The sequence below is a fragment of the Diceros bicornis genome, chromosome 38 (assembly GCF_020826845.1).
Source record: "Diceros bicornis minor isolate mBicDic1 chromosome 38, mDicBic1.mat.cur, whole genome shotgun sequence".
Lineage (NCBI taxonomy): Eukaryota > Metazoa > Chordata > Mammalia > Perissodactyla > Rhinocerotidae > Diceros > Diceros bicornis.
The window spans coordinates 7,634,549-7,647,625 of NC_080777.1; the positions used below are offsets into that span (position 1 = coordinate 7,634,549).

The window sequence follows — 13,077 nt, forward strand, 5'->3', positions numbered from 1 at the left end:
GATGCAGGCTGAGGGACGGTGACGACAGAGCTCTGCCCTTCCCCACTCTGGTAGCGGAGGACAGGGTAGGGAAGGACCGCAGGGAGCTCCCAGTGTATGTTCCCACAGCTCCTGGCGGTCTGTTCCCCTTCCACGTCTCATCCCCACGGATGGGGGACGAGCTGGTCCCTCTTTCCCACGACAGCCTTTCGGACATTTCGAAACACTCTCCTGTCCCGTCTGAGTATTCCCCTTGCCTGGGTCAGCCACCGGGTTTCCTCTGACCCTGCATGACCCACTTTCACATCCCCACGCGTCCTCGTGTGTGCATGTGTTCCTTTGTGTCTGGGTCTCTTGAGAATGGTGCCGAGGGAATCATGACTGTTTTTAAATGAGGGGGGAGCTGGCAGGCGATCAGCAGTTCCCTGGTTTAGAGTTCAGGGTGGCATGGGTTTCATACTGTGTTAAGACAGGAGGGGAAGACCTGTCAGCAGCTATCTTGAGTCCGTGTACACTTCTTACTCTTTCCTGTTTTCCCTCTGCTGGTCCCTCTGCCACAGTCTGCGGTTGCTTGGTAATGAGCACACCACGGGAGGCATGGCAGGGTCGTGGTGTGCTCCCTGCTCCTTGGACCGTGACCCTAGGCAGTATTAGGATTGGGGTGACCCTGACCCCCCTATCATGCAGCCGTCATGCGTTATTTCATTCATAACACACACAATATTAGTTCATAACACAGAAGTTCATTGCACAGCACTCTTGGCTCTAGAATGTGTAAGAAAACTGGAAAATCAGGCCCAGGGATTAAAAATTCCTCAGGGCATCACAACACATGTGGGTGTAGGAGTGCGTGAGTTCACACTGATACTGTGACAACAGCCAGACTTGACTGAGCGCTCTTGGTGTGCCCTGCACTATGCTGAGCACTGTAGGTGGAATATTCCGTTTAACCATCACCACAATCCTGTAAGGTAGATGGTGTTCTTTTCCCTGTTTTATGGATGAGGGAAAACGCAAGGGTGTGAACTCAGGTCTGTGTGATGGCAGAAATTGGGTCTTAACCACTATGGCTATGCTGCGCTGTTTTGAGGGGCTGCTGATGACCCCCGGTGCCCTCCCTCAGGTCAGGGAGCACGCTGCTGAAGTCGGTCAGCCGTGTTTGCTGACCCAGCTGAGGCGGACTGGTTAGCAGTGCCTGGACCATCTCTTGGTTGGGCTCTAAATGGCAGCACAGCCCCACCTCTGAGAACAGCCTCCTGGCCTTACAGGCCAAGCCCTTTAGCTTGAAAAGCTCAGCTGCTGGCACTGCTTTATCTTCCTGCCGTCCCTGCCCCGCAGCTATGAGCTTACCTCTAGCGTAGTTCCTTCCGCAACCTTCTAGGCCATCTCATGGGTGCCAAGAGATACATGGGGTTTTTGACATCAGATGGGGCCAGAGTCCTGAGTCCTGTCCGGGGCGGTTCCAAGGCCCTGGAGCAACCCCTGACCCCCTTGTTGGCAGCAGAGCGTGTTCTGAAGTGGATGAAATCGGTTGTAAATGCTGCCTGAGCAGACAGCGAGCTCCTGCGAGCACTGAGTGAAACGCGGGGTGAGCAGGGCCTGGCAGAGAGGAGTAACGTGCAGATGCTGTGTCACTGGAGTTAGTGGGTTGCAGGGTTTTGGTGGCTCTGGTTCTTTCCCTTATATCCTGTGTCTCTTTCAGAAAGAGAAAAGGCGATGAGGTGGATGGGGCAGATGAAGTGGCCAAGAAGAAGTCTAAGAAAGAGAAGGACAAGGATAGTAAGCTGGAAAAGGCTCTCAGGGTGAGTTCTGAGCTGAGTCTCCTCTCGCCGTTCTGTCTCAATTCTCTTCCTCATTCTGGAGAGAAAGTTCAAGAAGCTGTGTTTGTCCCACTTACTCAGACCTTTACGAATTCCCAAATTGATAGCTGTTTTAAATAGCGTGGCTTTTTCCCCAGGTTTTCTTGCCTCCTCCCAAAGAAACGGTTCTTGTTTGAAGGAGAACCCATGTTAGGTTCTAGGTGCCAGACCAGCAGCTCAGCGAGAGCTGAGCCATCTTTTCCCACTCGCTAGCCTCACACTGAGATGGTAGGTTCGTTCTTCAGCCACATGATACATCACTGCGCATCCTGGACCTGCGGGGTCGCTTGCAAACTTTGGAGACTCATTATTAAATTCAAGAATGCTGAAGGTCCTTAGCATAGACGAGTGGCTTGAAGAGACAAATGAAGAGCTTTTGTTAGGGAAAAAAAGGAGTAGAAGGCATTAGTGAAAGAGGAGAAAACCACTCATTAAATCAATGGTCATTGACCAGAGTCGTCACTGTATTGATTATGAGTGCATTGAAGCAAATGAAAAGTGATTAAGTAGAAAATGCTGGATGTTTAGGAAACCCGGGGAGAACAGTCAGTCTCTTCTTGGGAACATGATTTCCATGAGCCATCTGCTCAGTTTTTGCCAGTGGTGTAAAAATTGGAAGCGATTTCTGATCTGGTGCCAGTTGCTTGATAAGAATCACAAATTTGGTGTGATTGTCCTTTCGTTAAAAAAAATATGTGTCCGCTGTGCACCCAGTCTGGCTACAGGAGAGCTGTGGTGCTGTTTTGCATTTGCCCTTCACTGGGTTTGGTGTTCTCTCTCTCCAATGTTGTCAGAGACATAAAGTTAGAAAATTGAAATGCTGCCACAGCCTCCCCACCCTGGTGCATGTTTCCCTTGGCTTCCCATCCTTGGTCACGTAGGTGAAGTAGTTCTGTGTCTTTCATTTAAACTCGGGCCTTTAGACTTTTTCCTCATGCTCCCTCGTCTCCATAACCGATGGCCCAGCACGTGGTGCTGCAGGGAGGGGATGTTATTGAGACCCCTCAGCGTGTAGCCGGGAAACAGGCGTGAACGTGTGAGGCAGCTTCGTCGTTTAGAATCCTCCTCACGTGGGGCTGAGAGAGACCCGGTGGGGTATGGAGGGCCGGCATTTTCATCCGTGTTTTGCAGAGGTGGGGTCTGGGGCCCAGTCATTACCCTAGAGAGGGAGGAGGCTCACCTCGGCCCCGGCTCTGACCCGGGGAGGCTGGTGTCTTCCTCCACAAGGTGGTTGTGAGAATAAAGGAGACAACGTGCAAACTGTCTCACGAAAAATAGGCTCTGCATAAATATGACCGTAGAGATTTAAAATTCCGTTTGCAGGCGAGCTTAAATCTATTTCTACATGATACTGAGTGTAATGCACTCTTCAGGAGATCAGAGGTGCTGGGGAATCGTCCCTCCTCGCTTTCAGCATGGTGGAGAACCGCCGCCCCCAACCTCCCTTGGGTACCGGATGAACCTGGTGCTTCCAGGCTCTTTCCTGTGTCTCCTGGGGTTTGTTTCTGAGGGATTGATTCCAGGGACCCTGATGGCCTTGGTTCCAGCCATCCCTGTTACCCTACGTGGCCTCTTCCCCGCCTTTCAGTATTCTCTGAGAGGCCATGCACCAGGTTCGGTTTGATTCCACAGGAGGCCGACTGGGAGTACCCTTCCCTGTTGATAAGACCAACTTAGGAGGGGAAGCCCAACTAACCTGCAAGGATGTGACTGGAGAGTACGCACGATCCTGCTGGAGTCTTCCTCCGGTTGGGTTTCTTTGGAAAGAGCTCGTCTCTCAGCTGCTGGGTCTCATCCTTAGGCCCAGAACGACCTGATCTGGAATGTCAAGGACGAACTCAAGAAACTGTGTTCGACAAATGACCTGAAAGAGCTGCTCATCTTCAACAAGCAGCAAGTGCCCTCCGGGGAGTCGGCGGTGAGCTGCCTTTGTGTTAAGTGAGCCACGTGGGAGGTGGCCAGGTCGTTGTGGAGTGACTTTCCTAATGGAGTGTGGGAGGCCCTCCGATTGCCACCCACTGGTATTAATTGGGCAGGGTGAAAATTCCGTAGTTGTGTGGCATGGGCATCACCATCATGGTCACCATTGCCCAGGGGCAGGAAGGGGCAGGCTCTCACAGGCCGTTGCCGACGTCTTCCACGACTTAACCCTTGGTTTAGAATTTTGGTGAGGACTGGGATGGGCTGTATATTTGCCTTGTGTGCTCATGCCACACACTTTGGCCCGAGGAACTGTCTCTGCTGCCTTCTTCCCCAGCTCCCCAAGGGCTGCAAGGGCTTGGAGGGAGTAGAGACCTCCTCTTGGGAGGCGGCCTACCAGCATCCTGCCCGTTTCCCCTCCATCACTCTGGGGGAGAGGTTGGCACTGTTCCTTGTGCAGAAATAGCAGATGCTCTGGGCTCTCCTTGTGTTTTTAAGTCACTGAGGCAAGGGCGAGCTGCAGGAACACTCCATGCGTGGAAATAAGGTCTCTTAAAGTAGAAAAATCCCAGCCTCCGGGCTGGCCCAGTGGTGTAGTGGTTAAGTTCGCGTGCTCCACTTCAGTGGCTCGGGGTTCTCAGGTTCGGATCCCGGACGCGGACCTACACACCACTTATCAAGCCATGCCGTGGCAGCGTCCTATATAAAGTAGGGGAAGATGGGCATGGATGTTAGCCCAGGGCCAGTCTTCCTTGAAAAAAAAAAAAAATCCAAGCCCCAACTGTAAGCCAGCTGCCCGGGGATGTCAGAGAGCCTCAGCGCGAGCCCTCTTCTTTTTTTAGTGAGTGAGGTCTGTGCAGGTTCCTCATCCCACGTTGGTAAGTGTCCTTTTCTGTAGCCGCTCCTCTCCCCTCTCACTGTTTCTTCGCTGGCTTCAGATCCTAGACCGCGTAGCCGATGGCATGGTGTTCGGTGCCCTCCTTCCCTGTGAGGAATGCTCGGGCCAGCTGGTCTTCAAGAGCGATGCTTATTACTGTACCGGGGACGTGACTGCGTGGACCAAGTGTATGGTCAAGACACAGACACCCAACCGGAAGGAATGGGTGACCCCAAAGGTAAGTGGTGATGGTGAGGGGGATCCTGGGATCTATTGGCAAAAAACATGGTCCCGCTCTCTGGGCTTGTCCACACTCCAGGTCACCGTGGCTGCAGTGCAGTATTCCTCAGGCTTCTTTACAGCGGGGCCGTCCGCATCATCGGAATATAAAATTATGTTAGTGGTTCTGTGCATTTGCAAACTACACCCATGTAAACCAAAGCCCTCCTGACTGGAGTGTAGGTTTGTCCAATTGGTGTAGAATCCTCTTGCTTGCAAAGACCGTGAGTTATTTTTATTTGTGTTTGCCGAATGCCTGCTCTGTGCCAGGCACTGTTCTAGCACGGGGGACATAATGGTGAACAAAGGGACTATAATTCCTGCCTTTATGACAGGAGAGCTTTTTGGGGTTTTGGGGGGAGGGGAGATTAGCCCTGAGCTAACATCCGTTGCCAGTCCTCCTCTTTTTGCTGAGGAAGATTGGCCCTGGGCTGACATCTGTGCCCATCTTCCTCTACTTTATATGTGGGACACCTGGCACAGCATGGCCTGACAAGCAGTGCATTGGTCCGGGCCCGGGATCCAAACCTGCAAACCCCGGGCCGCTGAAGCAGAGTGTGCACACTTAACCGCTACACCACCAGGCCGGCCCCCAGGAGAGTTTTTCTTAAGGATATTTCCTTATCTTAGTGCTAGAGGAGGAAGAGGGTCATTCAAAAGTCTCCTATTATTGATCTCTGTCTTTTTTTTTTTTAATGGAACTACGTGCTGAATTCTCAGAATCTTAAAAGAAACCTAATCAATTGGGGAGCCTCATTTGGAGCCATGCTGGTGGGGGCTGGCTGCTGGAGGGACTCCACCTGTGCACTCAGACTCGGCCGAGCTGGTGCCGGGGTGGAGTTGCAGCTCTGCCACTCACTGGGACTTCGGATTTGATCTCCATTGAGTTATCGCACCCCCTTGCTTACTCCGGGGGGTTGAGCATTTGGAACAGTGGCCTGTAGCAGGCACTCAGGAACTGCTACTGGAGTGTCCTGTTGGCACCACTAACTCAGCATCCAGAACGGAACATTTTTCCACTGGTGCTCCTGCACTGGCTGGTGTGTTTCTCCTCTATTCCCTACCCTCATCACGCTCCCTCCCTCCCAGTCTTTCTCTGTCCATGAGTGATCCTTCTAAAGCAAACTTGACCTTGTCACTTCCCCCACCCTTACAATCTTCCAATGATTCCCCATTTCCTATAGAAATGTTTCTCAGTTTTTTTTTGAGTGTGCAAATGTTTCAGACCCGTTTGTGGTATGTGTATCCCATTTACGATCTTTGAGAAAATAGTAAGATAATAAGTAATACGAACTATTTTATGTTTTATGTATCAGTTACACAGCATCTGTGTGTGTGTGTGTGTGTGTGTGTGTATGTATATATATATTTTGTTAAAAGTTACTTTTTTATTTTTTGTTTATTGCGGTAACATTGGTTTATAACATTGTATAAATTTCAGGTGTACATCATTATACTTCTATTTCTGCATAGATTACATCATGTTCACCAGCCAAAGCTAATTACAACCCATCACCACACACATGTGCCGAATTATCCCTTTCGCCCTCCCCCTCCCCCCTTCCCCTCTGGTAACCACCAATCCAATCTCTGTCTCTATGTGTGTGTTTGTTGTTGTTATTATCTACTGCTTAATGAGTGAGATCATACGGTATTTGACCTTCTCCCTCTGACTTATTTCACTTTGCATAACACTCTCAGTGTCCATCCATGTTGTCACAAATGGCTGGATTTCATCATTTCTTATGGCTGAGTAGTATTCCATTTGTGTATATATACCACATTAAAGGTTACTTTAAAATGGTGCCTGCATGTGCAAGACATTTTTTTCACGTCAACAAGCATGCTCGCTGCCGGTGCAAATCCATGGATTCCCAGACCCCGTGTAACGACTCTGCTGCCCCCAGGGTCTTGACCCCCAGAATCGAGGACAGCTCCTTAGCTTGAACCCCCTCACAGCCCTCCATGATATGACTCTGTAGGCCTTCTGTGGCCTTTCTGCCACCCTCTTTCTCACATACCGCTCAAACCACCCCACACCCACACCACGCACACACATACCCTCCCCCCATCTCTCTAATTCTTCACACTCGAGATAGGGAACTAACTACTAGAGTTCCCAGCACGTGCCACGATATGTCAGTCACATGCCTTTGCTTAGACGGCCCCCTGCTTTTTCGGTTCCTAGCCAACTCAGCAGGTCACTGCCTCCTTGGAGCCCTCCCAGCATTCTCAGCCTTGCATCTCCTTCGCACACTTCTGTTTTAGAACTAAACTACCATATTAAAGTTTGCCTTCATATATCTGACTCTTCAGTCAAGACTGAGCTGCTTTTTAAGAGCAGAAACTTTCTCTTCAACCCTGCTGTGATATGTGGCATGTTAGACGCTCAACATATGTTAGAAACGATCTGTCACCTCTTTTTATCCAGTGAGCATTCATTGAACGTGGGTATAGCAGGAGCGGGCTCGTGCTTGATTAGATGAAGACTTAGGAGCATAGGAACTGTGGTGTTCCTGAACTTCATGGATTTGAGGTCTGCTGAATAACCACTTAGAGCCAGGCCCATTGTAATCACCTGGGATGAAGACGGACTGTGCTGGTGGCAGATTTCTATGGAACATTGACTGTTGTTGGGCTCTTTGCATCCGTGGTCCCTTCTAGGAAGGGAAGGGAATTGCCCTTGTTCCTCTCAGGGATTAATCTCTCTCCCAGAGTGTGCGGTCTTGGGGGCTTTCAGTCATGGGTGGGCGTGTGACCCTGGAGAGGCCTGGTGACTCTGGAGGGGAACGACTCGGGAGTGAGGCCTAGAGGTTGTGGTCGGGTTCCAGCAGTGGTTCCCGGATCAGAGTGTCAACTGATCGTTTTTAAAAAAAAAAAGAAAAGTACTTTTCTCTTAAAGCATCTACAGTCCCAGCTCTATTTTAAATGTACAAGTGCTAGAAATAAGTCCTGTGTCAGCAATAATACTGTATTTCATACTAGAAACGTCACATTTTCCTATTTTATGTTAATCTTTATTATAAAAGGAAAGAAGATTAACTTGGATAAGACACATCCTCTTTGCTCTATCAGGTGGTTATTTCAAGGGACATCTGGTTTCTTAACTAAAACTTAATTGTTTTAGGAATTCCGAGAAATCTCTTACCTCAAGAAACTGAAGATCAAAAAGCAGGACCGGATATTCCCCCCAGAGACCAGCGCCCCAGTGGCGGCAGCGCCCCCACCCGCCACGGCCTCGGCGCCCGCTACTGTGAACTCTGCTCCACCAGGTACTGCCCCGGGGCCGATTGCCGGCGGGGGCTGGGCTGGGGCCCTGATCTTGGGGGGAAGAGGGGATCCTTCTGGATTCTCTGTTTGTGGATCTTCTGGGGAAGCCCTGCCCTGTTTCTCCCTGCCCCCAGCAAGAGGAGGAAGGTTGGGAGGGGGGCTTCTGAGAAAAGCAAGGCAGGCAGCCTCGCCTGGAATGGCGTTCAGAACATCCTGCCTAACTCTGCAGTGCAGAGCATCGTTCCAGGTCTCGCTTCCCTGTCTCCAGGCAGCCCTGTACCTGTCAATCATCCCGAGCCTGCTGTGGTGCTTGGGTCTCTATTCTGTACAGAGACCTGCTGCATGTGTTGTCAGCAGAGGAAGGTGCTGATCAATGTTAGTGTGAAATACTCCATGCCACCAAGACAACGAGACAGTTTGTGTGTTTCTGGCAGGAGAGACCCACTGCCTTTCTTTACTCAGACACATGGTACAATCTGATGGTTACGGCCACTGTTGGATGGGTGGAGGACGAGAGTCCGTCCCTGAACGTGAGCCTGTTGGTGACCTCCTTCCATCCCCGGGGAAGGGGGCGTGTGGATGGTCGTCCTGAGCCCGCTCCACTGCCTGCAGCCCACATGCATGTGTGGTGGGCCAGGCGGGGCTGGCGTTCTGGCCCCTGCTGTGGGGTCCACCCTGCTTTCCCCTCACTTACAGTTCACACACAACGAAATGACTGTTCCCTGTGCAGACCTCAGCCAGTTTCAGTTAAACTCTGTTGGTGTCCCCAGTTATTTGCCCTCACAGTGGGGCTTGAAGGACTTCTCCCTACAGCCTCTGTTGTTCTAGAAAAGTGTGACCAGCACTACATTCCCATTTGCCACAAACAGAAGGCACACCCTGTCCTGGGACTTTCTGGCCTGGGTCAGCGCTGGACACCTAGAATGCCAGGGCCCTTTTGGCCTGGATTCGGTTATTTCGGCTCAGTGTGATCCTGCCGACCAGAGCTGTGAGCGGCTGATGAGTCTGACTTTCTAATGTGGGGTTAATTAATAAGTATTGCATAGGAATTGCAGTTTATTTTTAGACATGAAGTAGGAGGAGAAGAAGAAAAGGAGGAACTGGGAGTTCCCACGACCTACCCCTCGACTTCCCCTCTCACTGCCCAGCCTCCTGGTCCCCTGTCCCCAAATGCAGCCTTCCTAGTCCACGTGTGGAGCAGACCCAGGAGCCCCCGTCCACCCCGGATCACTGCCGGCGAGGCTGGCCTGTAGGTGGAGCAGAGTCATCGTGTGGCTTGTACCCCACCTGGTCTTTCTGTGCCGAGGGAGGCGCGCAGGTTCCCAGATGTCTCAGGTGGCAGTTTGCTGTCCTGTCCCACTCACCCTTTACGTCTGTCTTCATAGAGCTTCCCGTCAGGAGAAGCTGATCAGAGAGGGGTGCTGAGGCTGTCCAGGGCCCTGCAGCCTGTCCTGGCTCTCCTGCCACCCCACCTCCCCTTCCTGGGGAGCAGCCCGCCTCATGATCCTGTTCTCATCCCAGATAAGCCGTTATCCAACATGAAGATCCTGACTCTCGGGAAGCTCTCCCGGAACAAGGATGAAGTGAAGGCCGTGATCGAGAAGCTCGGGGGCAAGTTGACAGGGACAGCCAGCAAGGCCTCCCTGTGCATCAGTACCCAAAGTGAGTTATATCTTGTTTGTAAACCGGAGATAGCGCCGTCTGTCTCTTGCGATTGTGATGAGGATTAAATGAGATGAAATGCTTAGCATGGTGTCTGACACACACAGGGCACTCAGACAAATGTATCTCTTCTTATTGTCAGCGTCGTCGTTCAGGCTCTTAGGAGGGGAAGCCAGCTTTCGTACTTGGCGTTGTTGTTCTGTGTTGTGTATGTCCACATGTGTCTTCTCTTCGCAACTAAGACCGTAGACAACAGTTCTCACACCTAGCACTATTCACAAGATGCTTGTAGGTTTGTTGCCAGAACAAAAGTTCACAGCTTAAGTACGTTTGGAAAATGCAGAGTTAGAGAAAGGTAAACAGGTTTCTTTGCAGAGTAATGGTGGTGACGACCACTGTACGTCTCCAAGACCAGACAAATAGTATACGACGTTTCCCATGCGAATTTGACTTCAGGGTCGTTTTTGTGTGGAATGCCCATTAACATCTCATTCTATAGAATGGTTTGGAGAAGGTGGCCCTACCTTATCAGACCTTAGAGAAAGAGGACTCTTGCTGATAAAAGACAGTTGTTGAAATAAGCCCCGAGCACTAGATTTGGAAGGAAAGGAGAGCTGTGGATGCTGAGGGTCTAGAGGTACTCACTAAATAGGACACTAGAAATTTGAGGTTTGGGTTTACTTTTAAACTTACTGTTTAGCTTTTTGTCTTTCGCCTTCTGATTTGAACAGAGGAGGTGGAAAAGATGAATAAAAAGATGGAGGAAGTAAAAGAAGCTAACCTTCGCGTCGTGTCTGAGGATTTCCTCCAGGATGTCTCCGCCTCGACCAAGAGCCTCCAGGAGTTGCTCTCAGCCCACATCCTGTCCCCCTGGGGGGCCGAGGTGAAGGCGGAGCCTGTGGAAGTAGTGGCCCCGAAAGGGAAGTCGGGGGCTGCGCTCCCCAAGAAGAGCAAGGGCCCCGTCAAGGAGGAAGGTGAGGCCCCCAACTGTCCCGCCCTGGGGGCCAAGAGCCAGGGACGCCAGTGGCCCATTCTGCTGTAGGTCCTGGGCCTGTCCCGGGCCAGCCAGGTCTGCCGGTGTGGAAATGATCCTTTTGTGCCCCTGAACTGATCCCTTGAATGCTGCCCAGAACAACTCTCTCAATTCCGCTTTCCCTGTGCCCAGGGAAAAGGTCGTAGGAGGCAGCCTCCAAATCCACCGTGGCCAATGATGCAAGTGGAAACAACTCACTTGCCTTGCCATCCACCTTCCCTTTGGCTTTTTAATTTAATTTAATGTTTACATTTCTCTGCCCCCGTCCAAGGAATCAACAAATCGGAAAAGAGAATGAAATTAACTCTTAAAGGAGGAGCAGCTGTGGATCCCGAGTCTGGTAAGCCAACGGGAACGTGAGCAGAGTGGGCTGCGCTCGCCCGGTTCATCAGGAAATCGTGTGGGAGTGGGGCCTCCCCAGTCCCGAGAGAGAGCGCGCGTGCATCTTGTGGGGCACCTCCCGAAGATAGTGTTAGCACATCCAGGCCGGTGTGGCCCCCGTGCCTGCAGACCCCCTTCTCCCTGGGCGCCCTGGCCCCTCTGTGGGGGAGAAAACTGGAAGAGCTTTGCCCACGACAGGTCTGGAACATTCTGCACATGTCCTGGAGAAAGGAGGGAAGGTCTTCAGTGCCACCCTCGGCCTGGTGGACATCGTGAAAGGAACCAACTCCTATTACAAGTTGCAGCTTCTGGAGGACGACAAAGAAAGCAGGTGTGTCCTGGGGATACGGGAGTGTTAGTGTGAGGCCTGCTCCGTAAAAGATGTGGACTTGTCAGCACTGTGCAGTCGGCCTTATGAGACCGGGGTTCTCCCAGTGGCTGGGGGATTCAGTCTCCTCGCAACGCGCACACGTAGATCTTGAGGCCTTTAGCGAGAGGGAAGAAGCCATCGCCCCAGACAGCCTTGCTTTCCTGTGCCCAGTCCTGCCATCCTCACAGGATGCCATGTCGCATCGTCTCCCAACTTTCTTTTCCTGTAGCCGCTTGAAGAACCTAGATTTTCTGATACCTTTACACATGTTTTAAAACTTCTGAAGCAAATAAAATTTGACAAGAACTGACCTTATTCCTTAATATTATTTCAAACTCCCTAGTTACTAAAGATGTTTGGGTTTGCCTTTTTTTTTAAACGTGGTGGAGCTAGGCCAGGGCTGATTCTGGGGTGCTGAGGGGGCTGGGCGGGCTTCTACCATCCACCCCTTTCTAGGCAGGGTGGTCCTCACCTCTGAGTTGATTGTCCCTCATTACAGCCAACATGGCCTGGGAGCTGTGTAGGTGGAAAGGTGTGTGGAAGGAGCGCTCATTAAATTTCGATGGTGAAAAAACATTTTGAAAAAATTACTTTGTATGTTTATGTCCAGTATGTTAAACTAGACCTTTTCTTTTTAGCAAATGAAACCAGTGTACCCATTGGAACTCCAGGAGATCCCAAAAGCTTTGCTAGTTGAAAGGCAAACCCCCATAAAAATGGTAAATGGTGGCTGGCCTCGGTTTGGAAGCACTAGTGGCCTATCTCTTCAGCTTTTCACCCAACCTTTCGTGTAAAAAGTGGACACAGAATTGACCCTAAAAGAGTACAAAGTACCTGATTGGCTACTTGAAATCTCTGAGGACATAAACCCTACGTCATTTAGTTTATTACCAACTCTTGTCAGAGATTTGAAAATCAAAAAATGGTTTCTTGCTTGTAAAACATACCTTCCAAAAGCTAGATATATATTGTAGTGCAGGAGAAGGAGTAGGATTTTTGTGGAAATGTGCAGGGTGCCTTATTCTGTTAAATGACAGGCAATGAGAATGAAACTGTCTACCAACAACAACAAAGAAATTCTAGTGGTGACTGTGTCCGTGTACATTTTTCTGGTGGCTTGGATTTATTGGTTTTTAGAGTGAAAGGGTAGTGTGAGCTGTTAGGGTCAGAAAATTTTTTCAGTAGGTCAGCGTGGTGTCTTCCAGACATTTCCATGGAAGGAAACCCAGCAGAGAAGGAATTTATAGGCCTCTGGGCAGCAGCCCAGAAAACCAGCAAGAAGCCCCAGATTTTCTCTGAACTCTGGTTTTATCTTAAAAATGCATACAAATCTTGTATTTGGGTTTCTGATATATCCATACCTATTGTGATATAAAATTTAACTTATGCGTTACCTTACTTCCACTAAGAAAAATTAACTCACCCAAAGCTAGGCAGCACAGCACGT

General features: G+C 50.5%; 1 protein-coding gene across 1 annotated transcript in view; it reads left to right on the forward strand.

Moving 5' to 3' along the window:
• The window catches only part of PARP1 (poly(ADP-ribose) polymerase 1), a 54,659-nt gene that overhangs the window by 25,061 nt on the left and 16,521 nt on the right, over positions 1-13,077 (forward strand). Inside the window, exons 5-12 of the mRNA XM_058533596.1 lie at positions 1,682-1,781; positions 3,640-3,756; positions 4,697-4,873; positions 8,042-8,186; positions 9,706-9,846; positions 10,578-10,820; positions 11,151-11,219; positions 11,459-11,591. Of these exons, the coding sequence (XP_058389579.1) occupies positions 1,682-1,781; positions 3,640-3,756; positions 4,697-4,873; positions 8,042-8,186; positions 9,706-9,846; positions 10,578-10,820; positions 11,151-11,219; positions 11,459-11,591 (1,125 nt within the window). The remainder of the gene's footprint in view (positions 1-1,681; positions 1,782-3,639; positions 3,757-4,696; positions 4,874-8,041; positions 8,187-9,705; positions 9,847-10,577; positions 10,821-11,150; positions 11,220-11,458; positions 11,592-13,077) is intronic.